The sequence below is a fragment of the Natrix helvetica genome (genome assembly GCF_964273705.1).
Source record: "Natrix helvetica genome assembly, chromosome: 1".
NCBI lineage: Eukaryota > Metazoa > Chordata > Lepidosauria > Squamata > Natricidae > Natrix > Natrix helvetica.
Window position 1 is genome coordinate 151,756,961 of NC_138548.1, and position 26,834 is coordinate 151,783,794.

The 26,834-nt window shown below is 38.7% G+C and overlaps 1 protein-coding gene across 28 annotated transcripts in view; it reads right to left on the reverse strand.

The window, feature by feature from the left end:
* Positions 1-21,233, reverse strand: part of NEB (nebulin) — a 222,684-nt gene extending 201,451 nt beyond the window's left edge. For 27 of the 28 annotated variants that reach the window (XM_081969965.1, XM_081969961.1, XM_081969959.1 and 24 more), the window contains exons 1-11: positions 21,146-21,233; positions 20,312-20,413; positions 18,937-19,000; positions 12,258-12,296; positions 8,914-9,201; positions 7,604-7,711; positions 6,759-6,863; positions 5,176-5,280; positions 4,969-5,073; positions 3,122-3,226; positions 60-161 (exon numbers count right to left, since the gene is read on the reverse strand). In XM_081969965.1, the coding sequence (XP_081826091.1) occupies positions 60-161; positions 3,122-3,226; positions 4,969-5,073; positions 5,176-5,280; positions 6,759-6,863; positions 7,604-7,711; positions 8,914-9,201; positions 12,258-12,296; positions 18,937-18,972 (993 nt within the window). In that variant the 5' untranslated portion in view covers positions 18,973-19,000; positions 20,312-20,413; positions 21,146-21,233. The remainder of the gene's footprint in view (positions 1-59; positions 162-3,121; positions 3,227-4,968; positions 5,074-5,175; positions 5,281-6,758; positions 6,864-7,603; positions 7,712-8,913; positions 9,202-12,257; positions 12,297-18,936; positions 19,001-20,311; positions 20,414-21,145) is intronic. The other variant, XM_081969952.1, reaches the window with a different exon arrangement.
* Between the last annotated feature and the right edge of the window lie 5,601 nt (positions 21,234-26,834).

The following is a 26,834-nucleotide window of genomic DNA, read 5'->3' on the forward strand; positions in this document are numbered from 1 at the left end:
GGAGAGGGAGAAGGGGGGGGGAAGCAAAAACAACATGGCATTTTGATCTTCCTTCTTACTGGGCTCAAGATGTCAGAGTTCATTTTGGCAACTGCGACATCATAGCATGGTGTTTGGCTCCATTTGCCCTTCTTGTTTTTATAGTCTTCGTGATACTTGTGCTACAACAACAAAAAAGAGATAAATATTGGGCTGTAGATAAACTACTTTAGAAAAAGGAAATATATTCTTAAAATAGGTTTCCTTTGCAGCTAAAGGTGAACAAGTTTTTAGACTCTTCTGTCTTAGGGATGTTTGAATAAAACATAATTGTTCTATAGCTTTCCAAAACTTTCTCAGAAGAATGGAATCAGAGGTGGTATTCAGCAGCTTCTGACCAGTTTTGGAGAACTGTCAGCGGAAATTTTGAGTAGTTCAGAGAACCAGTAAATACCACCTCTGACTGGCCCCGCCCCCATCTATTTTCTGCCTACCAAGTCCCAGCTGATCGGGAGGGAATGGGGATTTTACAGTATCCTTCCCCTGTCATGCCCACCAGCCACGCCCACCAAGACACACCACACCACCAAGCCATGCCCACAGAACCAGTAGTAAACATTTTTGAATCCCACCACGGAATGGAATGGAATGGAATGGAATAGAATAGAATAGAATAGAATAGAATGGAGTAGAATGGAGTAGAATAGAATAGAATAGAATAGAATAGAATAGAATAGAATAGAATAGCTTTATTTGACCAAGTGTGATTTGACACACAAGGAATTTGTCTCCAGTGCAGAAGCTCTCAGTGTATACATTATGGAAAATCTTCCCAGAAAAGTCAGTCTGGTACCTATCTACTTGCTTTTGGATGTCAAATATAACTAATGTAGGGGAAAGGGTCACATTGCATTCCATTAAAAATATAGCACTGAATTTAGTAAGTTTCAATTTATGATTGGGCAATACATTATGAACACATTAATAATGAATAAAATCTAATTATACATAAATATCAAATATTATGAGTCATGCTTCATGGATCTCATCCGTTGTGCTAAATGCCTATTTCTCTCCTGTCATTTTTTAAAAAAATCTTATCGGATATTATTTTACATAGAAAAGGTAATCTAAAATTAGAAAGGGAGATTTATTTCTGCTTCACCAAAACAATGTGTCTTTAGAGGCTCTTTCTATGCATGAATTACTCTAGTTCAAACACAAACTTTTTAAAAAAATTTTTAATTTAATTAGCACTAACAAAATTTGTTAATTAGCATTAACAAAAAATAATTACTCAAAATGTGCCAGGAGAAATTTCAACAATTAAAAGTACAAGAAATCCCTTCACCATACCTAGTCCAAAGTATAATGGCCAATCCAAAAAAACAAAAACAAAAAATGTTGCCCTATTAAACAAATCTAAGATAAGATGTACAGAAATGATAAATTGCTCAAACTGATTCTGTGTTCATTTCCACATGAAGAAAAATAAGCTTTTTGAAGAAATAATGCTTAAACCATTGGAACAGCTACCATCTTGGAATGGATGGGAAGCAAGAATTAAGAATGTTGGACCTCAAATGACTCATTGAAAGGACCATTTAGCAAAATCTACAGCTAAATATTGGGAAGTTCTTTTTCCATAAGCAAAAATAAACTTCTGTACTTACACAATACATTGCAACAGGTGCAAAGTATTCAACTCACTACTGTCCATCACTCCAATGCTCACCCATTTACCTCTGTTCTCAGCCAGTAGAAAGGTGGAACTGTGAAATAGTTGCCAGGGACAGTGGGCTAGAAACACCATTCTTGGTTTGTCACAGTAGAAAGAATAGTTTGTGGAATCTGGGGCAGCCTCATATTTGGTATTATCTGTACTCCATAGATATTCTCATAAATGATCCAGTGTACTGCAGGTCAACCCCATAGGTAGACCAGGCAGGCAAATCAACTCCACAGGAAGGATTGATATCTCAATACTCTAATTCAGAGGTGGTATTCAGCAGGTTCTGACCAGTTCTAGAGAACCAGTAGCGGAAATTTTGAGTAGTTCCGGTAAATACCGCCTCTGACTGGCCCCGCCCCCTTCTATTCTCTGCCTCCCGAGTCCCAGCTGATTTGGAGGGAATGCGGATTTTGGAGTAAACTTCCCCTGGAGTGGGGAGGGAATGGAGATTTTACAGTATCCTTCCCCTGCCACACCACCACCAAGCCACGCCCACAGAACCGATAGTAAAAAAATTTGAATCCCACCACTGCTCTAATTGCGATTGACTATAATAACAGGTTCTTGTGATGTTCTGATTGTGATGTTCCTCCTCCTCCTCCTCCTCCTCCTCCTCCTCCTCCTCCTCCTCCTCCTCCTCCTCCCTGAATTAGGGTGTTATCTCTTGAGCTGCACCCAAATGTTATCTTGCTTTTCTGGATTTAAAAGAATATTTCAGCTCCTCTTGCTTCTGTAACAGTTCTTGCATTTTCCATTAAGGTCAACTTCCTTACTCTCTACAATGCAGGAAGTCTCTGCTTTGGCCATCCAACCAATTCTAACTTCCAACCAATTTGTAAATCATCACAAGATTGTGAGGTTGCTTGCAGGATTGCTTCTTTCTGTAAAGTCTGTACACATCCTTATGATCTTCATTGGGGCACTTCTGACAGGCCCTGGCACACTTATATTTCAGTGGTGGGCCTCAAATCATTAAACAGCTTCCTGTCGTGTCAATTTATTTATTTTTTTGTTTATTAAATGTATATGCTTCCCATCTCCTTGAATGAATAAGGCAATTCAATCCTTACTATGGTTTAAGAGGAGGTTTAAACATTGGATTCTATTCTATTCAGAACTTTGAAAGCTTCCTAGAGACATAAAAAGGGAATGAGTAAAATATAAAGCTATCAATCTATTAATAATAGGCAATGTATTGGTTGATTTTCTTTATGCTAATACAGGTAGAAAGATAGAATGGGAAGGAGAAGCATTGTTGCAGAATGATTGGGGCGGCCAGGGTCAAGATTCACCTGTAAAGGGCACTGATATTTCCCCCTCCTTGTAAGTTATTTAAGAGAGCCTTGATGACTGTCCTGCTCCCAACTCAGGTGAATATAATTATAATGAATTATGTCACAAAATACTCACGTCACTGAGCTGTCGAGTAACTTTCTTGGCAAGCTCCACATCAAGTGGGTCAGACACAGAAGTGTACTTCGATTTCTGCTCATCATGTCCTTTTTTATAAACAATCTGAAATCATCGGGAAAAAGAGAGGGCTGATTATTTAAACAAGTATATTTATTCTTGCAACCTGTCTCAATAGGAGTTCATTTTCATGGAAGCAAAATACGCCTCTGTTAATTTAGCATAGTTATTTTAGAATTTTATACCAGGAATAGAACAAGATAATCAGAGGAAGCAATTGTTTAATTCGCTTGGCTTTAGGCATGTTAGGTGGTAAAATTTGCTCTTTACCACAACAAATTAGCCAACTTTATAGAAGTTAATAAATTAAGAGCCGGTGTGGAAAGTTTCTGCTGCACTATTTATTTTAATGCACCATTTATTTTAATGGCTCTGGGGTTGGTTGGATTAGGGGATAATACTTTCCAAAATGGGAACATTATTGCCTTCATTCATTCAAATAAGACTCTATTAGTAACTCTATTCTTTTAATTTTCTTGGCAGCATAGAGAAATGACTTGTTATCATCTTCATTCCACTTTTTTAAACTTTTGTCTAACCTACAGTTCTGGAATGTCCTTGTAGCTTCCCATTCAAGTCCTAATTCAGGTCTAACTCTGCTAGGCTTTTGAGATCAGCCAATGTCAACTAAGTGCAGCTGGAGATTTCTTCTCCATCACTTTAATGCACCATCCATCCCATTCCAATGCCTCTTCTATTGCTGTGACCTTGCCCATGCCAAAGGGCAAGACAATGTGCTACATACAGCCTTCTATTTCATTTTTGCAAAAGTCATTTCAAGGTTGCTGAGCTTCTAAACATTGTCCACCCACTAAACCTACTGTTGCAAATATAGATTCTTGTAATCCAGCACTCTTAACTCTTAACCCATACTTGGGTGCCCTTTCCCAAATGTCTATGGAAATTCTCAATCATCCAGGTCATGGTTGTCCCAAATGTGCTTTTCCAAAAAGCTACTGGAGTTTGTTGTGGCCCGCTGGCAGCCTGTGGAGCTGGCAGCAGAGTCGGACAGCGAGGAGGTTGGGGAGGAACATGGGCCAGTCCTGGAGTCTGGGTAAGGCTCAGACAAGGAGTCTGCATCGGAGGCAGAGGGGTGGGCACGGCCATCTGGAAGTTATGTGCTGCCTCCAGAGCCTCCAGAGTCAGACAGCAGTGAGGCTGAGGAATAGGCTCCCCCTTTTCCCAGTGCGCGCATGCACAGTGGTGCCAGAAGGCAAGAACAGTTAAAACAGAAGGGAGGACTCAGGACTAAGGTTTGGAGGTGATTGGCCCCTCCCATAGGACATAAAGGAGGAACAAAGGCACATGAGCCTTTGCAGGAGCAACTTGGTTCATGCTGGTTCAGCTTACCTTCTGAAGCTTTGTTTTGACTCTTTGTTCCGTCCCAAGCTAATTGCCAATTAAGTCTTTGGTAGTGTTTCAAGAAAGTTAAAGATTGGTACTTATCACTTTATCCCGAAGGACTTTGGCAGCCTACTGTAGGACTCTTTACAACTATTTGGGACTCATTATGGGCTATGAATGAACATACTTCACAGCCTTTGAAATAAAAAGAGGGTTTTGGGGACTAAGCGTGTGCTTTTTACTGTATCAGGAAGCCTAGGTCAGAACAGATTTTCTTGGTTTTCATTGAAAATGTTTTGCTTCTTCTTGAATGAGAAATGAAACATTTTCAAGGAAAAACCAAGAAAGTCCAATTGCCTTTTGGAAAAGCACTTTTGGGTGCTCTTTCCCAATTACACAGGTCCAGAACTAATGACCAATCAGGATCTTGGTACGGTACTTACATCACTGAGGGCCTTTTGTGCCTTTGCAACTCTCCTAAGTTCAGGACTGTCATCATAGGGATAGAAGAAGGACTTGTCTGCTTCCCACTCTTCAACATAAGGTTTCTGAGGGAAAAGTAACCACAACATTCATTGGGCACAGGCTGGAAAGAAGCACAAGATTCATAGGAAAGGATCACAGATTCTTCCAACCAGAAGTACACCTACCTTACTGAATAAGGCTGTATTTTTAATGGCATGAACAAGCTCAGGAGCATCAGGAGGAAGCAAGTACTTTTCCTTATTTTCTTCCCAGTTCTGTTTGTATAAAACCTATAATGAAAAAAAAAAACCACATTGGCTAAAGGAACTGTAAAGAAGCTGCTCTTTTAAGTCTGATTTTTCATAAAGTCCGACAATAGTAAAATTCACTTGCCAGGATGGTTGTCAATCCCACTCTTTCCTATACTGCTTCTGAACATCTCAATGTTCCTTGACGTCTTTTATACATAATTGCCTAGCTTTGATTCTTCAAAATTATTGTTGAAACACACATAACAAAGTCAAATTTCTACTATGTTAAGCTGTTCTGTGAAGGTATGCAGCTTCAAAAGGCAATTTACTGTATTCATTCACTTAACCAAAGAAATGAGAATTTGCTAAAAAGACATTTTGTCCTTTTTAAATCACCACTCCATGGTCTCCAGTAATAAACAGGTGAGTCACATCTCCAGGGTCCAATCTAATAACCAAGGTTGTTGATTGGGTCCTTGCTTTATTTTGTAGGACAATTAAAGAATGTTTTGGTCACAATAGCTGATACTAACAGTTTAGTGCCAATCCAGAAGGACAGGAGATGACCATACTGAGGCAAACATTTCAAGACAATCTCTTCTGTGAAATGTATGGTTTATGGTATTTAGAATAGGTAAGATCAGCAGAGGTGTTATCATAGTCTACCCTCAGTTTGGAAGTGTCAGGCATATCAATTTCTTTAGAATTAAGCCACATTGTGGTAAAATTAAAGTTTCAGGGTGAAATAGAAGCTCTGGCAACCTCTTTGAGACTGCTTGATAACTGATCAAGGTAGAGTTTACACATATTTCACTGTTTGGTAAATATTTCTTGGGGATTGAGGAGAATAAGATATTCTTTTACACTTCAAGCATTAAACTGAAGTAGACAATGTGACTTATCACCTGAGGAATCGAATATCTGAATGTGATGCTCTCGGTCACTGCAAACAAATCAGTTTTGCCAATATTTTCTGGGCACATCAGCTTTCGATTTCTACCCTTCCTGATTCAAAAGCCATAATGACTTCAAATCATGGAACTGTAATCGAAAGCAAAGGAGTTGCTAAATGAAACCATAACTATGCTTATAATATTATTTCAGATTTCCTTTCCTTTACAGACCTGCAAAGGTCATAAAGAGAGGATTGGCCATAAAGTTACTTTTTCATCACTAAAAGAGGCAGTCGATGAATGAGGGCTATCATTATAACTCACTAGAAATACATAAACTTCTATTCCACTAGGAAGTTGGATAATAAGTGATAAAACACGTATATTGTTGATGTGAAAATAACAGGTTTCTCTCATAATAATAAGCAACACCTCAGGGGTGTCAAACTGGCAGCCTATGGTTGGATGCGTCACGTTCAGGCCACGCCCATCCTAGCTCCACAAATGGGAAAATCATCGCAAAACGTCATGTGACGGCAAGATGACGCGGTGAGTTTGACTGACGCCCGTGACCTAGGTTGTTTTTATAAATCTCAGTAATTTCTACATCACAGGATAACTTACCTTGCTGACTTGCTGAGACACTTTCTTCGCATGCTCAATGTCTCTTGATTTTCCGTCAACGTGGCAATCGGTTCTAGCTGCCTCCCCAGCCATGCGATACTTAACCTACAGAAAATACATATAGGCTACAGTGTAGAAAACTGTAGTAAATCATTGCTTTGCAAACAGAAAATGGAGCCAAAACAAACTGAAATTAAGTTTTCATGTAATCAATTAATGTAAAGCTTCTTCAAATTTATTTCATATACATTTAAAATGAAAACAGTACTAGCTTTTGGAAAAACTCTCGGAGGCCATAGCAGATGTTTTGGAGATGACTGGCAGTGTTCTTATGCTGAGATATCCTATAAAGTTAGTTGTCAGGTATGAAGAAGCAAGTCCACATGTTAAGTTCCAGTCAAGCTAATTTATTGCTCATGCTATACACAGGAATTTAGTCAACTAACAGCCAGCACTAAATTGGTGCTAGTTAAGAGCCAACAGAATTCAAGAGAGGCTGGACTTGGATTGCTTGTGGCAACCTAATGACTCCAAATTGATTCCTCTCTTGACTTCCCCACCTAGGCTCTGCCTCTTCTTCTCCTACTCCAGTAGCTTTAATGCCTGCAGTATTTTTCAGATAGTCAAGAACTGTAATTTTAACCCACAGGTATGTAGTAAGAAGTCTCAAATTTCTAGCTTCAAGTGGAGTCTGCAGTTTCCTTGGCCAAGGATCCAGCAGTATTCATATCCTAAAATTCCAGACTGGATTACTGTAATACTATGAGTGAGCTTCTCGCTGCCCTGACTAGAATTAAAACATTATCACCTAGTCATGGTTTCTTCTTCTTCTTCCTTATCCTTACCTCACTGAGCTGGTCCTGGACTTTCTTGATTCTTCGAAGTACGGGAGAATCTGTTGTTAATCCACATGGTTTCCCTTTTTCTTTTTCAAACTTTTCCTTGTAGGTTTTCTGGGAGCAAGAGAAGACAGCAAAATGTAGGCCTATTTTTAGCATGTCGAAATGTTATGGTTAAGAAGCCCTGTGGAAGTGCCTTGCGCTTAAACCTTTAACGTATTTCTATAGATGGGTGCATCCGAATTAGACAAACCGTTTTGATTTCAAATCCCACGATTCCCTACAGTTTGCCAGAAAGGCTGAACTACAGGTAGTTCTCGACTTACAAAAGTTCATTTAGTGACATTTGAAGTTACAACGGCGCTGAAAAAAGTGACTTATGACCATTTTTCACACTTATGACCATTGCAGCATCCCCATGGCCATGTGATCAAATCTCAGAGGCTTGGCAACTGATCCATATTTATGACCGTTGCAGCATCCTGGGGTCAGGTGATCACATTTTGCAATTTTCTGACAAGCAAAGTCAATAGGAAAGTCAGATTCACTTCACAACCGTGTTACTAATTTAACAACTGCAATGATTCACTTAACAACTGTGGCAAGATAGGTTGTAAAATGGGGCAAAATTCACTTAACAAATGTCTCACTTAGTAATAAAAATTTAGGGCTCAATTGTGCACATAAGTCGAGGGCTACCTGTAATAGGAACTAGACTCCATAAGATCTGGGGACATCAAGTTGGTATGTGAGTAGAGGGGGTGTATCTACAAACACAGATATATCCCCATGCATAATTGGATGAAAGCTTAATTTATATATAAATGGCATATGTTCTGATTAAGAGACATGTTTTTCTCCAGATTTATGGCCCTACAGATCAGCTTTGGCTCCCTCTGAATGTACTGAATTTATGCTCTGAGTACAAAACACATACACACCCACAGGGATGGGAAGGGGGAGAGAATTTAAAGAGATGTAGATAAGTAGGATTAGGTTATTTCATTCAGCCAAAGAGGTTTTGGTCTGAGTAAGAAAAGACTATAAACTTGAACTTTTTCATATTATTCTAAATATTAAACTGGGATGACCCTAAGCTTTGATACTTTCTGACGATACTCTGGAGACCAGGATTTCCAGTTCCCCCATACGCTACATTAATTGATAGCTGTTATCACTTTGTGATACATTGAAAATGTACACATGTATAAAATAAACATTTGTTTTTCACAAGGTTCTTTTTAAAAATTGACTGAAACGCATTCAAGTAGGATTAAATGGCTTTGAATGTGAGAAGACACACATTTCTGACTTACTTCGCTGAAGAGCTTTTGCATTTTTGAGCTGTGATCCAAGTAAGGTGTCTGAAACTTAGATCTGTCCACTTTTTTCTTTACTCTTTTTCTGACAGGTTGGGAGGCCTTGTGAGAAGGGTCTGTGGCTTCCGGAGGTTGTGTTGTACTATCAAAAGTACGTGATGATGTTGTTTCATAAGTATGTGTTCTTGTTTGTGAAGGATGCCCTCTTGTTTCCGAAGTATGTCTTGTTACTGTGTACGGTGCAGAACCAGTGCTGTAAGTGGTCTCAGTGATCTCAGTAATCATCTAAAATGTGGAAAGGTGTTTCAAATTTATATCCTGACTCTAGTTTTAGAGCCTTTTTAATTGATATTTTTGGAGCTACAATTGTCTATATACAATACAATACAATATAATACAATACAATGCAATGCAATGCAATAGCAGAGTTGAAAGGGACCTTGGAGGTCTTCTAGTCCAACCCCCTGCCTAGGCAGGAAACCCTATACCATTTCAGACAAATAGCTATTCAACATCTTCTTAAAGATTTCCAGTGTTGGGGCATTCACAACTTCTGGAGACAAGCTGTTCCACTGATTAATTGTTCTAACTGTCAGGAAATTTCTCCTCAGTTCTAAGTTGCTTCTCTCCTTGATTAGTTTCCACCCATTGCTTCTTGTCCTACCCTCAGGTGCCTTGGAAAATAGTTTGATGCCCTCTTCTTTGTGGCAACCCCTGAGATATTGGAACACTGCTATCATGTCTCCCCTAATCCTTCTTTCTATTAAACTAGACATACCCAGTTCCTGCAACCGTTCTTCATATGTTTTAGTCTCCAGTCCCCTAATCATCTTTGTTGCTCTTCTCTGCACTCTTTCTAGAGTCTCCTCATCTTTTCTACATCATGGTGACCAATATTCCTGATAATCTTTTGAAAATCAGTGCAGCTGAGATACAGATACACTTTGCTGAGAACCAGTCTTTGATCATCTCCAAAGGATTTTCGAAATTAGTAATCTACACCCCACAATAGATTATATGAATGATTTATTTGGATAGTTTTTTTCACCACATATCATTTCATATGGCCATGCAATGTATAAAATTACACATTTGAGTTGAGGCTCAAGATAAATAGTGAAGGTAGAAAAATCCCAAAATTAGACCTCTGGACAGGGAAGAATGGGATAGTTGTTGAGACTGTGCAAAGAATCGTTCATTCTGTTTGTTTGATCTGTATGACTAGTACACGGGAGTAATTGTACAGTTACCGTACTGTATTCAAGAGTAACATATCCTGATATTCTTGAATTCAGGAAGGTCTTTATGACATGTTACATCTATTTTTCTGAACTGAATCAGCCATGAGTTATGTTTCAAAAAAAGCAAACGACAGGGGTGGGTGGGGTATCTTACAACTTTCCCCCTAGTCCCCAGCCAAGTTTCCTTTCAATTTGAAAAGTGCTTTTTAATATGCACATATTATTCAATTTATTTCTATAAAATGACATATTTGTTTTCTAAGTAAAGGAATTGGTGTATTCAACCAAGTCCTTTGGATTTTACAAGGATTTTCCTCACCATCGTTCTCACTGACATCAGTTCGAACTTTGACAATATATATGGAAACAGACAAATTCTCTCTTTGCTTTAACCGCATTGATATTAGTGAGATTATTCCAAAATGAATAAGACAATTAGTCTATGCAAATAATAAGCCTTTCTCTTTTTTATATTGTCTGAATGTATGCTCAAAGATTATCTTATGAACTATTCTCCCAAAGTGAGGTACACACAAATAAACCACATAAATTCAAAATCATACAACTGTATTTCTCCATCGACACAAAAACTAATGTTGTTAATGAAGGAATACCTTTGTCCCATCTGTCCTGCACCAGCCTGTAATCTATAGCAATCTGTAATCTAATCTGCAAGATTCTAGGATCCTCCTAAGTAATTCTGAAGTTTAGGAAAGGAAGCCAGAGATCGTGCTGATATAATAAACAATGATAGACTTCTAACTAAAAAAGTATATTAAAAGAATTGCCAGGAGGAATAAACAACAAATGTTTAGAATAAAATAATGTTACAGTATTTATCTTCAGGTTGGTAGTGACATTTATGAAAATGTAACCCTAAAAAGAAAAATCTTGTTGCAAGGATGAACAAGATGAACAAGATGAACAACATGTGAATAAGTTATGCAACTTGAACAAGAAACAAAAACAAGAAAATGACATTGGACATTCCAAAGTGAATTTACATCAGACAAATGAATGGAAACACACTAACAGAAGCTTGCAGGAAGAAATATTCTGTACATACATATTTACTCTCTTCTTCGCTGAGTTTTCAAGTTTTCATTTTCATTTAGAAAACTCTAAGAAATACTGTTTTTTTTCCCTTTGTTTTCTGGTAGATGGCTAAGATTTCAACAGTAGAGGTATATATGTGTACGTTTTTAGGCCAATCATACCATTCAAGCCCATCAAAAATTATTCATCCATTTCACTAGGATGCAGGCATCACTATACATCTGCATCTCCCAAAAGAAAATAAAGTGTTTTTAAAACATCTCAACTAGTACTTTACAAATCACCGAGCATAATGGACAAGGAAAAAAGGTCAGGGCAATTAAAGCCTGCTGCAAATTAAGGTAAGACAAATAAAAGTAGGGCTGAGCAATAATACATTAACTAAAACAAGACTCCAACTCTTGCTGGAGGTGGGGGGAGATTTTCATTTATTTGTCCTTTCTCCTACATCTTCCTCTCCCCCCCCCCCAAAAAAAAAGAATGTAAGAATCATGCAGGCAGAAAGCCTCTTAACCTTGTTATTCTAAGCTACATTTTTCTCTACTGGGAAACCAGAGTCTCTCCCGTAATTGAAAGAGATTATTCCATTCATGTAGAATAGGCCTAGGTGCAGGTATTATCATCAACTGCACCTCCTAACCCACAGGTGTCAAACTCGGTCGTGTCACATGTGGTATCAGGTTGCAGCATGAAGGTTTTTTGCCTTTGAGGAGCCAGGGTGGGCATGGCCTGCGCGTGGTGCATCGGGCCTGCAGGCCGCCAGTTTGACAGGCCTGTAAACCTAACCTCCAAATTCATATGCCTGGCCCTTATCATCAAAACGTTGCTCATCATTACCAAGCAAAACATACTCAAGGCAAGATAATTATTCTGTTATATAAGTTGTTGGTTGACTTTGTTCTTCCCAGAGGTTATTATTAGATTACTCAAGTATGTAAAAAAAATCTATTAAGTTATTTTATATTATACACATACACACAAAATGCTTAAAAAGCATTAAATTCCACAAAATCAGACATTTGTGCATAAATCAGACGCTTTTACCTCGCCTGGTTCACCCTCGACCTCCTCTTCTATGTAGTACTATAAACAAAGAAGAAACCTCATTATTTTTCACAAGGTCATTCGTAAAAACACATTGAGACAAAGAACAAAATCTCAGTCTGAAGAATGAAGTGATTGAGAAGGATGTTCCATGGAAAGAGTTCAAAGATTTAACTGCTGGTAAGATCCACAGGCATTTTGTTCCATAAACACCAGTGGATTTGTGGCTGCCAATTGCTCATAATGCTTAATACTGTTTATAAAAAGTGGTTTTTCCTTGTATTGTAAAAAATTGTTGTATTAGAGCCAATTCAAGAATTCCAAGACTTCATATCTCCTGCTTGCACTTAAGGAATTTTAGACACCCACTGGCTTGTTCATACAATAATCTTTTAAAGGCCATGTCTCAGTGGCAAGCGAACAGGATATATGAGTTCACCAGATTGGCCATAACTTGAAATCCTGATCACACACCACCCTTTCATTGTATGTACTATTTCAAGTATTAAGGAAGGGGAGAGGAGTTCCGGTTCCGGCGGCGGCGGCGACGGGCAGCTCTTTGCCCGCTCCGGCTCCCCGGTGGGCTTCCCCACTCCTTGGGGGGCACAGGACACCCCGCAAAGGGGGTCCTGCCGGAGGGGCGGCATCGCGGAGGTCTCCTGCAGCGGCGGCAGCCGGCGGGAGTTCTCTCGCGCGCCCAAGGCACCGGGGAGCAAGCTCGGAGGGCGCATCGCGTTTCCACGCCTCGCGCCTCGCTACAAGCTGACTGGAGAATGCTACAATTGAAGGATGCAGCTGCGGTGCGGTGAGGTTGCCTCTCTCTTCATCCCTTACTTTGCATGAAGATTTATTCAGCTTTTAAAACTTTAAAATAACTTTCGGAGCATTTTGGAGGTGCGGCTGGAGGGAGGGGGGTTTTTCCCCCCCCTTGGACAAGCGGCAAGAAACAATTTTGCTCTCAGCCCCCAGGGAAGGAGGAGGGGGGAGAGCCAACGAATGAAGCCTCACTTAGGCTGAGATGATTTTCTTCTCAATTTAATTTTATATATTACAATGATTTGAGGACTTTTGGAACTTTTTTTAAAACTTTGTTGCGCCTCTGTGCCCAAAACTGGCAGGGCAAGATGGCACACTTCCGTTGTCTTTATGAACTCTGAAACCTGACTCCACCTTTAAAATTCAGGCTTCCGGTCTTTGTCTCCGTGTCTCCCAGAGGAACCTCTTGTGGATTGGTACTTTTTTAACCTTCTAGGGGAAATTTTCTATCTATTGCCAGACTTATTGGAGAGATTCTCTTCTGCTTGGTTATTCTGCTCCCGGATTCACCTGGCTACCCTTCTTTGCTAACTGCTTACCTCATATTTGGATTGAACTTTTAACGTTATAAAGGATGACATCTAAAAGACCCCCTCCTGGAAAACCTGGCTTTGCCACTTCTGCTCCAACATCTGCAACATCCAGTCCAGCCACACAGTCCAAGATAACAGAACTGGTGCAACATAAGACTACAGAGATGGACTTTCAACAAATGCTTCAACTAATTCTACAGGGCCAGGAGGAAATCAAGAAACAGTTAAGGGAAATGAAAGATGAAATTAAAGAAAATCAAGCCCAAATATATAAGAACTCACAAAGACTGAATCATGTGGAAGGGGGGGTGGAGGAGGTGAGGGGGGGAGTGGAAGCTGTGCAGAAAGGGCACAAAGATCTTGACATCCAACAGATGAAATTAGAATTTGAGAGAATGTCCTATTATCTTAGATTTCAAAATGTTATAGAAGAAGATGGGGAAAATATAAGGGACATCATGACAAACATTCTGGCTGACTATACACACAAAGAAAAACAACAGATGGGGTGGGATATAGATCTGGTTTATAGAGTGAACTCAGCTTATGCTAGAACACACAATGTACCCAGGGAGGTTCACATTAAATTCCTTAGAAAAACCACAAGAGATGAAATTCTGGGTGTACAAAGGGGGCAAGCATTGATATATCATGATATGGAGATAACCATTCTGAAGCAGATCCCTAAGAAGATTAGAGAAAAAAGAAAAAATTATTCGCAATTAGCGAATAAATTATACCAGAAAGGGGTGTGGTTTAGATGGTTGATGCCTGAAGGTATGCTGATATTCTGGGAGGAGACAAGAATCAGAATTAATTCACCCATAGAGGCGCAGGCCTTTATGGAAAAAAATAAAACACTCTTAGAGAAACCACCAGATACTACAACGGACACGCAGGACACGGGAGGGGCCAGAGCTCTGCCAGTGGAGGGAGATGGGGCAATAGCAAGAAGACTCAGATCACAGAAATAAATATGAAAATCATATTATTATAAATTGACCGAAAGTGAAAATGGAATTATATTTGGATTTTATATTGTAATGTTTAATTTGATTGAATTTAATAATAGAACTAATATGCTGATTATAATCAATTATATACTAATGCATTATATATAATGTACGATATGGGTATGGAGGGAGGGGGGCCTCACACACTTTGCAACTGCCAAAATTTGTATACCTGTCCATTTACCCTTTTCCCTATAAATTTTGAAAAACCAATAAAATTTTATTAAAAAAAAAAAAAAAAAAAAAAAAGGAAGGGGAGATAATCCAAAACATAATTCAAATACCAATGCAGAAAGCAGCTAAACCCACAATATTTCCAAAGTGATATGTTTGCAACACTTACTGGCAATCTCGCATTGAATTGTTTTCTTTTGAAAATGGCGTTGTAAGAGAACTAAGCGACTCTTTAACAGGAAAAAGATTGTATTCATCCGTGAATTCTTTTTAAAGGAAATATTGAACGTCCTAGGGACATTTGTCATGGACTATTCATTTAAGTTTGCTACCTGACAACTCTTGTAAAAGAAAGGCTTTCATAAAATGGCAAATGATGTGTCAAAACATGATCATGTTTTATTAGAATGACAGCTCCACATTAAATTTTTAAAAATATATTTCTTAATTAGGCTGCGCAAAGCTGCAGTGAGATGATTCAAATGGATGACTCAAATTTTGTTTGAAATGATTCAAGCCAGAACTGAAACATAGCTAATAATCTTACAGAATTTCTCTTGGAACTCTCAGGACTGTTTATGCTTCAGGGTGAATTATCATATTTAACTTCAAGGAAGAAGGCATTGAATTTGAGGAGAAGAAACCATGCCTGAACAAGAATTACTGGACAAAAAAAATCTTATTGGCTTCCACTGCTCAGCAATCTAAACAATCCTCTATCACAAGGGAGAAACAAAACTATGATACTTCTGCACAATATGTGTGACCGATCAAATGGAATACAAGCTATCAGTCCCTGGTATCCCAATCTCTTAAAGCCACAAGGAATTGAATATCCTGATTTTTATGTCTGCCTGCTATATTTGATAAGCTGATTTAATTTTGTGTTAACTCAACTGACATAATTATACTGTGCATATCACATATGGATACTAACTCATGTTTAATAGACTATATTATACTATCTTACACTGTCGGGTTTTTTTTTCATTCTAGGCTATTTTTCTGTTTTGAATTGGGTTTAGTTACTACTAAAGAAGAGGAGGGGGCTTCTCAGTGTCTTAACTAAGATAATATCATGGCTGAACTCAAATTCCATTAAAAATTTTGATGCCTATGAAACAATCCAGCTCCCAGGAAAGTACAAACAAAATTCATTTCCCTCGATCTTCCAAAGAAAGCAGGATATAGGTATAAGAAGCAAAGAACCTAGATTTGGAAGACAATTGTAAAGAGAGATCGATGAGGGCTTCAGGTGATTTTTTTAAAAAAGTCCAGTTGATCACCTCAAATCAATATGCGTATTTCAACACAGGAAAGAAAGTGACATTATGATCCTTTAAGATTCATAATGAAATGAATCTGAAGTATTCTCTTGTTCATGAAGAAGCCAAGAAGGAACTCAGCTGAATCTTGTTTAAGTGGATTTTATACTCCCTTTTGGAAATATTGCCTAGAAACTTCATCAAATTCAAGCAGATGTTCAGGGCAAATCTAATAGAAATGAATCTACTAAGACCAGCTATGCCAATAAAAATGTTTCTGCAAATCAGCTAACTTTAAAAAAATGGAACACATCATTTTGCTAATAATACTCCATTTGTTGTATGTTACACCAGTACAAACTCTTGTAAAAAGTTATGTTGTCAGTAATCTTGGAATGTTTATAGTACCAGTGAAATACATTAGACTAATTTCATAAGGGAACCTTCTTAAATATGAGTCAGGGTATATAAAGAAGAAGCAGAAATGTTGAAATGGCACAGAATTATCTTTGATAATAAGACTGAACTTGCATCATTATTAGAAGTGTCCCTGCTTTAACGTTAAAGATAGTTCCAAATTATTTCCTCAAACTCTTTTTCATTAATACTATAGCAACCGCTAATTTTAGCCTAACTTTGCAGAGCATCAAATCAAGCCTTAAATTAGATATATCTTCAAAGTGCATTTTATTTTAAAACAGCATCGATCATCATAAGAGCAAGCTTGATTCACCAAAAATTATTTAATGTATTTGGTTAGAATTATTTCTCCTGTGCACCAAAAAGTCTTGAAAAATGGAGATGTAGAAGATGCTACTGCCGTCCATGTAGGACCCAATATGATTTACTTTCATGTCTTCCTTTTACTGTTTGACCTTATCAGACTCATTTTATTGATCGGTCTAGATTTTTAAGCACGTATTCCACGAATAAATTCTACTGTGTTTCATGTATTTTTGGTATTAAAAGATTTACCATGCTCTATTTAATAGGATCTACAACATTGACTAAATTCTCAGACTTAGTGCATTAAGGTTCCTCTCTGTTTCCATGAATCACATTAACAAGAAACCTCCAAAGATACTGGCACCCTTCAACGGAACCTAATTCACTGCTACTTTTTGCAGATGATTTATGCTCCTACAGATAACTTTGTCAAGATACTGTTTATTTCAAGCTTTATATATAATTGACTCTTTTTATGAGAAGAATATCAGGAGATAATGGTCCTCCTACTTCCCCCCCTCCTCCCCCACTATGCACCACTTAGACTGGTGCTTGTACAACTAACAGCATGTATATACAACCTGCTAAAGCACTACCACAAGTATAAAGGAAAATCCCCAAAGTACATTTTCAAAAGGCAGCTGGACTTTGTTTTTCCTTGAACGTATTTCTCTTCTCATCCAAGAAGCGTCTTCAGTTCTGACATCAATTCCAGTTCTGACTTCTTGGATAAGAAGCGAAATGTGCAAGGAAAAATGAAGTCCAGTCACCTTTTGAAAAAACAGCATTGGGACAACCATGACCTGGATGCCTGAGAATCTCCATAGGAAGATTCCAAAGGAAAATTTGAGAAGATTTGGGGGAGGAGATGGAAGAGAATGTGTGCATTCATTTGCCTATATAAATGCATTGCTATTTATGTTTATTAATTCTATGTCAGATTACATACATACAAAGGTATGTACATCTGTGTATCTCTCTGTGTTTATGCATGTGTGTTTGTGTGTGTGAGAGAAAGAATGTTCATTCCAGCATAGAAGAAACATGAAAGCACCATTTCTGTCTCACGGGACCTACTGACCAACTTAAAATTGGCAGTGTGTCCATCAAACTAAGCAAAAACAGAATCTACTTTTCACTTAGGTATTCTGTGCTAAACAATCCAAATCAATGTTCAAAATTAAAAGCATAAGCTATTTTTTCAGGGAACTCTACTGCATGCCCTTCAAAATGCAATTTTGTCTTTTTGTAAATAAAAACTTACTTTTGCTCTCTAATGCTTTGCACTTTTAATTCTGATTCACACAACCATTAAACCATGAGGGCAAAAGATCAGTGGAAGCAAACTAGGAAGATGATGTGCTATGATTCTGGAAAAAGTTATCTTGCTTAAAACCAAGATTGGAAGCAATTGCAGCCTTTAAAAAAATACCTGCTACAAAGATCCCAAGAGACAAGAGGAAAAAGACAGACATCTGAAGAGACAATGCACCAATATAAAACTGTAATGATAATATGAAAGATAAAGATATTAGTCTACTAAGAGACAGACAATAATAAGGCAATGGGTATGGCTATATGACATACATGAGATGGGAAGAAGATGGAAGAAAGAGAAGAGGGGAGAGGAGGAAGAGGAGGAGGAGGAGATTTTTGGAAGAATTACAACCCAAGACTTGCAGAAGCCATACACAGAACAGACATGGTAAAATGGAGCCTGGCAAAGAAATATACCCACAACTTTTCACACAGGTCTTATGAAGACCAGTAAGTTGTTGCTAGATAGAATTACGGGCATTTTAAATGTCCATATAAATATTAACATTATTAGCATCATTTATGCTGTATTTTTCTTTTTTTTTTTAAAGACTAAATCTGCAGGACGTTGAGGAAAGAAAGGGACATTTACTGTCATCGTGCACTCTTACAACCTCATGTCCTAGGCCTTCTCTGGGAGTACCCAACAGCTGCTGGAGGCCATTTAGAATACATCAATTTCTATAACTGTCCAGTCACCAGCTCTGAATGTGGAGACACACTCACTTCTGAAGCAGCCATCTCAAGTTCCTGACCTGCCATTATTTGCTGTTTCTTTGAAATAATAAACTCATCTGCATAGCTCAAGGCAATAAATAAAACATTTAAGTCTTACCTCCACAACCTCATCGTAATCGTCTTCATCTGCCATCTTTGCGGAGAGCCCGTCCACCTACTCACTGGTCACAAAGCAAGCCAGATAAATAAATATCAGCATGATGAAATCAATGTTGCTCACTTATCAAAGCTAGGATCTCTATGCATTATTAAAAACATTGTAAGAATGCCTTTTTTACACATGCACACGCAGAGACAGAAAGACAGAGACAGGCAGAGACAGGCAGACAGAGACAGAGAGAGACAGACGGACGGATAGACGGACAGACGGACAGACATGCATCCGTAGTTTATTCAATAATATAGGGCAAATATTTAATATTTAATATTTATAAAGATTAATATTTATTAAACATTGTTCATAAAACATCAAAATATTAATAAGCCAAAACTATTATCAAACATTTCCTCTTTCTAAACATATATGCAAAGGAATACCATTTATCATGAGACGTTTAGCATCAGATTGCCATTATCCCTTCATAATTTGTATTTCTCTCCAATATCTCAGACACAGAGGAAAAAGCCAGGTTTTTTTTTTTTAATTGTGGAGACATTGGTCTCCTTCCGTGTTTTAGCCAATAACATTTTTTGCAAAAAAAAAAAAAAAAACCACCAAAACAAATGGCATTGTTATTTTTCTTTATGAGCATAAATATAGCAATTCTGCTTAATAGAATTGCTTACGATGCAGGCAAGGAATAAACAAAGATTATTGTATCTATCAACTCTCTTGAGTGATGTACTTGTAATGAAAAATTAGATAATATCATGAAGCCTAGCTCAACAGAGTATGTTAAATGGAATATGTTAACGATCCTGAGGCTGCACTGAGAATTTATGCAAAAACACCTACAAGGGAGAGGAATAATTGACCATTCTCAGCTTGCACCAACCAAAACTAACCAACCAAAATTAATGGTGCCCCATTAATATTTCGTGAATGGAAATTCAGTTACCAGAGTTTTTATTGTGAACTGCAACTAGAAGATCCTAAATATGTTTTCCAGCAGCTGGAAATTAATGCTTAGGATAAGGAGTGCCAAGCATTGAGCCAACACGGTACCATAGAACAATAGCATTGCAATGAGGTGCGCTGGCTATGGCAGGGGCAAAAACTGGAGAAATGTCCACTTTAATTGGGTTACACAAACAAAGCAGCTTGCTAGGTCACCTCCAGGAAAGCTTTCCTCACTTAGAAATGTAGTTGAGCTTTTCCCCCCTCGTTTTTCAGATCTAGCCACAAGCCTTTGTAGAGAAACATATCTGTGGGACAACTTAATGCTACTCTAGTGGTAAACTAGTAACTTTGGAGTCTTATACAAGACTAAACAACCGCAAACGTTAAATCATACAAATGTTGTTCAAATGACCTTAACTTAATGAAGTTAATTTCTCTCGTCCCACCATTGATCTCCAGGGATGCTCTCTTGCTTTGCTTCTGGGGTGTTTGACGTATTTCTCCAACTTCAGTCCTAGAAAAGATCGAGACTCTGGTTATTTAGATGGCAGAGAAGCAATGGATGAATGAAGGCCTTGGAATGAATTAATGCACTGGAATGAGCCTGCTGTGAGAGGTTGCAGGTCCCCCTTTTCTGGTGCAGGGAAGGAGATGAAGGCTTAGAACAGCTGCTTCCTAGTACAAAAATATTTGCCCTGTAAGCCAATACCCCAGAGTGATTGGCTGGTTTTGTCTAGTTAGCTGAACTGCCATTCCTTCTGAGGCAAGTGGCACTCCGGTGCTGTAGGTTAAATATAGGCCCTTCAAACGCTGCCTTTTCCTAGTGCCAATTCTGTTCAATCAAGGTGATATATATATAAAAAAATCAAAGGATAAACTGTTTGTTTCGCCGAGGGAATAGGGCAAGTCCTAAAGGAGAGAGAGAGAGACTTCAAGAGCAGCCAAAGGAGCCATTGATCTTCATGTGCAAAATGTTTCCAAACAACAGAGGCTAACTCTCATCTGCCTTTAAAGCCTCATCAAACTCAGGACTGATCTCTTCCCAAGCAGGATTACTTAGACGCTGGGGAGGAAAAAAGGTGTCTTAAAATTTGTAAAATAGAAAAAAAAAAAAAACCCAGGCCATGAAGTCTGCAAACAAACAAACAAACAAACAAAAAACCCCACAAACAAACAATCATTTGGTAGCAAACAAACCCCAATCTGTCTTTATTTTTTTTAAAAAAAGCAAAAGGCGCAAGCTTACCAGTTATATTTAAATAAATTTCCTTAGGAGCAAAGCCTTTCTGACTGTCCTCCCTCCTGAGAAAAGCTGGGCAAAAGCGATGTTAGTCTGGTGCATCAGCTCCTAAACCATCAGGTGGTCGGGGGGATCCAATCAGAACAGGCGTGCTCAAGTTTCAGATACTAAATATACATAGTGACCCTTTGAAGGACCACCTGTTCGGTAAACCCTCCAAGCAAAGCAAAGTAGCTGATACAAATCATTGCTTTGTTTTTTTAACCTCGATCAAAACACAGCAAGAGCATCAGCCCCTTATAAACGGTTCATACAGACTTGTAGAATACAAACCACTATTGAGGGTTTTTAATTACAATGAAGTTAAGACAATAGGCTAATGGAAGGGTTTTTTCTCATCCGACTCTCCCAGAAGATCTATGGTTTCTGAACTTGAGATGAATACCATAGCTTTTCATCAAAGAAAAGGAAGATAGATGTTTAGATCAGGGGTATCCAGACTTGGCAACGTTAAGACCTGTGGACTTCAACTCCTAGAATCCCCCATGCTGGCTGGGGAATTCTGGGAGTTGAAGTCCACTAGTCTTAAAATTGCTAAGGTTGGACACCCATGTTTTAGATAATCAGGAGTGAGGTCTTGGTGCCTTTTCTCCATCCAACCGTTCCAACTTTGTTGGGTCTCAAGTCTTTTAGAATTGGAACATAGGTTGTAGATGCAAAGTGGAAGACAGGGTTTATAGCATTCAGAAAAGTTTGACAAAATGAGTATTCTCAAGAACAGTTGATGGGGCCTTGAAGACATACCTTTTCTGATGGTGCACCCACCTTATAGAACGTTCTTCTCTGGAGATCAGGATGGCCCTGATCTTGCCAGCTTTTCAGAGGGCCTTAAATACCCGGTTCTGTGCCCAAGCAGGGACCTGGTTGTGTTAATTGGCTTGTTGCTTCTTGATTACCTATATATTAATTTTTGTAATGCTTGCTATTGTTTTTATTCCATTTCAGTTCTATTTGCTGCCCAGAATCATTCTTCGAGATATATGGCCATATAAATTGGACAAATAAATAAATGAACGAAAATATTTAGTAAGTCCATGCATTGACTTTGTGGCTCTCAGTTTCTTTGCTCTTTGAATATAAATCATTCCAAAAGAGGGGGGGGTAAAATAATTGCTGGATCTCAAAGTCTTCTGGGACTGAGATGTAGATTGTAGATGAAAAGTGGAAGACAGTGATCCCATGTTCTATGTTATATAATTGTCATCATCATCACATCTGCAACCAGTGGGCTTGCCCATAAAAATGCCGCTTACTCTAGTTCTAAGACATTCCTGCTGTACATTTGGTGATTTGGCTAATTGTCTTCTCAGTTGAGTGATACAGTGGTTCAGCGGCTAAGATGCTGAGCTTGTTGATCAGAAAGGTCGGCGGTTTGGCAGTTCAAATTCCTAGCGCCGCATAATGGAGTGAGCTCCCGTTACTTGTCCCAGCTTCTGCCAACCTAGCAGTTCGAAAGCATGGCAAAATGCAAGTAGAAAAATAGGGCCCACCTTTGGTGGGAAGGTAACAGCGTTCTGTGCACCTTCAGCATTTAGTCATGCCGGCCACATGACCACGGAGACGTCTCTGGATAATGCTGGCTCTTTGGCTTTGAAACAGAGATGAGCACCGCCCCCTAGAGTCAGGAATGACTAGCATATATGTGCAAGGGAAACATGTACCTTTACCTTCTCAGTTGAACAAAAGTTTGTCTATGTTTTCATGCCAGGCCTGAATTTCTTTCTCCCTAGAATACCGCCAAATATAGTGGTTAAAGGTTGAAACACGAGGCCATATGTATTGACTAGGCTTAGTCAATGTTACTAAGGTATGGATTGCCAAAATCAAAGTGACATTATTATGTCTTAGTGTGAAGGATGAATCCCCATGAAATTCCAAGGTGATCTTTATCTATTCAAGTCAAACTATTTTCCAAGGCACCTGAGGGTAGAACAAGAAGCAATGGGTGGAAACTAATCAAGGAGAGAAGCAACTTAGAACTGAGGAGAAATTTCCTGACAGTTAGAACAATTAATCAGTGGAACAGCTTGCCTCCAGAAGTTGTGAATGCCCCAACACTGGAAGTCTTTAAGAAGATGTTGGATAGCTATTTGTCTGTAGGGTTTCCTGCCTAGGCAGGGGGTTGGACTAGAAGACCTCCAAGGTCCCTTCCAACTCTGCTATTGTATTGTATTGTATTGTATTGTATTGTATTGTATTGTATTGTATTGTATTGTATTGTATTGTATTGTATTGCATCTAGCCTCTATTCCCTTCACTTCACTTTCAGTCAAGCCATAACCATCATTGCATATTGATTCCATCTTGATAGCTGAATGCCATCTTATGTGTATACTGTAAGCCATGTTTAATTTTTTCTTTTCTTTGTTTGTTTTAAAGTATGCCTGCTAGTTAATGACTACATGACCTTCTCTTTGACATCAGTTTTAAAAACAGTGTCTTATGTATAATCTTGAGACGGGATTGATTTCAAAGATGAGACATCCCTTTGAATGACACCACAGTACTTTTATGATATTTCAAGACAGTTGCTGAACTCTCCCCCCATAGTGCATCATGAAGCATAAGCATGTGGGAATGGTGACTTCATCATTGATTTTGAAATGATGAATCCAGTTTCCAAATTTAAATTGTGGATGGGAACATTCTTCATTACTCAAAATATTTGGTACCATCAGTCCATCAGAAGACCTATCAATAATTTGAAAGACATGAATAAATGTACTATATTTATTTATGTACAAGATTTATAATACACTTACTTCAGATGCTTCTATGCTAAATTCAGTTCTCGCCTTTATGGATCTGTTATCCTATTCACATATTTTCAATGGATGGACTCACATGAGCTTCATTCATTACAGCGTACTAATTGGTGCTTGGTCTCTGCCCATTATCTCAATTAAGGGTACCAGATTTGTGGGACTGCTGCATTATCAAGACTCTAGATCAATAGAGCCGTGATGGCGCAATGATTACAATGCAGTATTGCAGGCAAACTCTGCCCACAGCCAGGAGTTTGATCCTCACCAGCTCAAGATTGACTCAGCCTTCCAGCCTTCCAAGGTTGGTAAAATGAGGATCCAGATTGTTGGGGCCAATATGCTGACTCTGTAAACTGCTTAAAGAGGGCTGTGAAGCAGTAGATAAGTCTAAGTCAGTGGTTCTCAACCTGTGGGTCGGGACCCCTTTGGGAGTCGAACGACCCTTTCACAGGGGTCTCCTAAGACCATCAGAAAGCACATATTTTTAATGGTCTTAGGAACTGAGACACCCATTTTATGGTTGGGGGTCACCACAAGATGTGGAACTGTATTAAAGGGTCGCGGCATTGGGAAGGTTGAGAACCACTAGTCTAAGTGCTATTGCTATTGCTACTAGGCACTAGTTTTTAAAGTATTTGTTTAGCAAAATCTAAGAGGTAGACATAAGGAACGTCAACCAGATCAGTAGTTCTTAATTCTGCTATGCTTACATGTACAGTATAGGAGGAGCTGATAATCAGCTTTGAATAATAAATCCTATAAGACATAAATCAGATTTATAAATAGTGTAAAAAGTTGTAGGAAGAAAGCAAACTTCCTGCAAAATTTGACAGTGTTGTCCGAACAACAAGGAGAGAAGATTGCACTGAAGACATGTAAGAAAATAATAAAAGATGCAAAAAGAGACTTTGAAAGTCATCTAACTCATAATTTTAAGAACAACTGTAAAAGAAACCTTAAAGTGCATGAGAAATAGAAAATCAGTTTAAGGAAGTCGTTGATCCCTTAGATGACAAGGAATTAAAGATATTATTGCTAAAGGTACATACTATTCCTTTCCTGTTCTCCCTGTAAGTTTTCTTTGGACATTGTATAGAAATAAAATGTGCGCTTAGATCATTCTCATTCAGCCATTTCTTTTTCAAATACTTTATTGATATCAAAAAAGTGCATGTGTGATGATGGGTTTATACCAGTGGTGGGATTCAAAATTTTCTACTCCCGGTTCTCTGGGCGTAGTTTGGTGGGCGTGGCATGGATTGGTAGGCATGGATTGGTGGGCGTGGCAGGGGAAGGATACTGTAAAATCTCCATTTCCTCCCAATCAGCTCCATTTCTTCCCAATCAGAAGACAGAGAATAGATGGGGGTCGGGCCAGTCAAATGTGATATTTACCGGTTCTCCAAACTACTCAAAATTTCCACTACTGGTTCTCCAGAACTGGTCAGAACCTGCTGAATACCACCTCTGGTTTATACTCTTTTACCTGGTGTTTCTTTAATATACTCAGATGATCTCATTTAACTGCAAAACAGCTTCATTAAGGGAATGCCAAAGCCTAACTAGGGAGTCCTTGTCCTAGCTTAACTAAATCACCCCACTCAGTTGTATGTGATACATGTAGATACAGAAAGTGTCACATACACAAATGAACCCTATTAGTCTTCTCCTCCTCTGCTCCTTCAAGCACCAACTCTTAATACAATCTTTAGAATTCATTTTCCTAGCTGCTTGTGTGAGGTGAAAGATACATTACTCAGATGCATCATACATTTCACCTCCTGGGACTCCCTTGGCTGAGTAAAGCCCTTGCAGCTTTGCTTAGTCATCTATTAAAGTCGACTACCAGAGGGAGGGTTGAATGTGTGGAATATTGCATATTATGCAGCATTCAGTTTAGACACAAAAGATTAACCCTTCAGGGTATCTTTTAAAAGATTCCACCTTTCGACCTGCCTTTGCTTGGATTAGAAGCAAACCATTTGCTGGGTGTGTTCAGCAGTCCTCTCAGCAGCATAAATATACAGGCATTGTAATAACTCAATAGGGCGCTTGCTCCTGGTTTTTGCATCTCTTTTTTCTGCTGGCCTGCCCAGTCTTTTTTTTTTAATTGTACATGTTTTATCGCTTTATTGATAAAAGAGAGTCAATGTGGTGTAGCAGTTGAGAAGCTGAACTAGGCCTAGGGAGCCTCAGGTTCAAGTCACAACAGCTCATAAGGCAGGGGTGGGTTCCAGCTGCTGCTACTGCCGGTTCTCTCAGGGACGCACTACACATGCACGCACCGTACTAAAAACAAAATGCTTTTGCACATGCACAGAAGCAAAAAGCAAGATGGCAGGTCCTATGGCACTGTCACTGCGTTTTTTGTTTGCCAGCTGTGCTTCAACTCTAAGATATACGGTAGACTGATCTGACTCTTATCACTAAACTTACTGCGCATGTTCACACATTCTTCCATGTTCTTTCATCATTATTATTTCACTTTCTTTGTCTTTTGTTCGCCTGCCAAGAAGGTAGGCAGGAAATCTGCCAAAATATAATCGTTAGCTAGTAAGTTTGTGTTTTTATTTTCTTTACAATAAAATGTGTTTCTTAGAATATATCTCGGGTTTATTTTGCTTAATTATCAAGTATACTTCAAGGAGAAGCCACGGTTCATCCCTCATTAAATACAGGGCTGAATTTACACCCTGACAGGCACCGCTGAGAGAACTGGTTCGGGGGCGTGGCAGGCCACGTTATTACCTACTCGGCGGAACTGGTCTGAACCGGTAGGAACCCACTTCTGTCATAAGGTGACTCTGAGGTCTTTGAAAGACTTTGAGCCCTTCTTGTTCAGCCCAAAAGAGAGTGGTTGTTATAGGGAA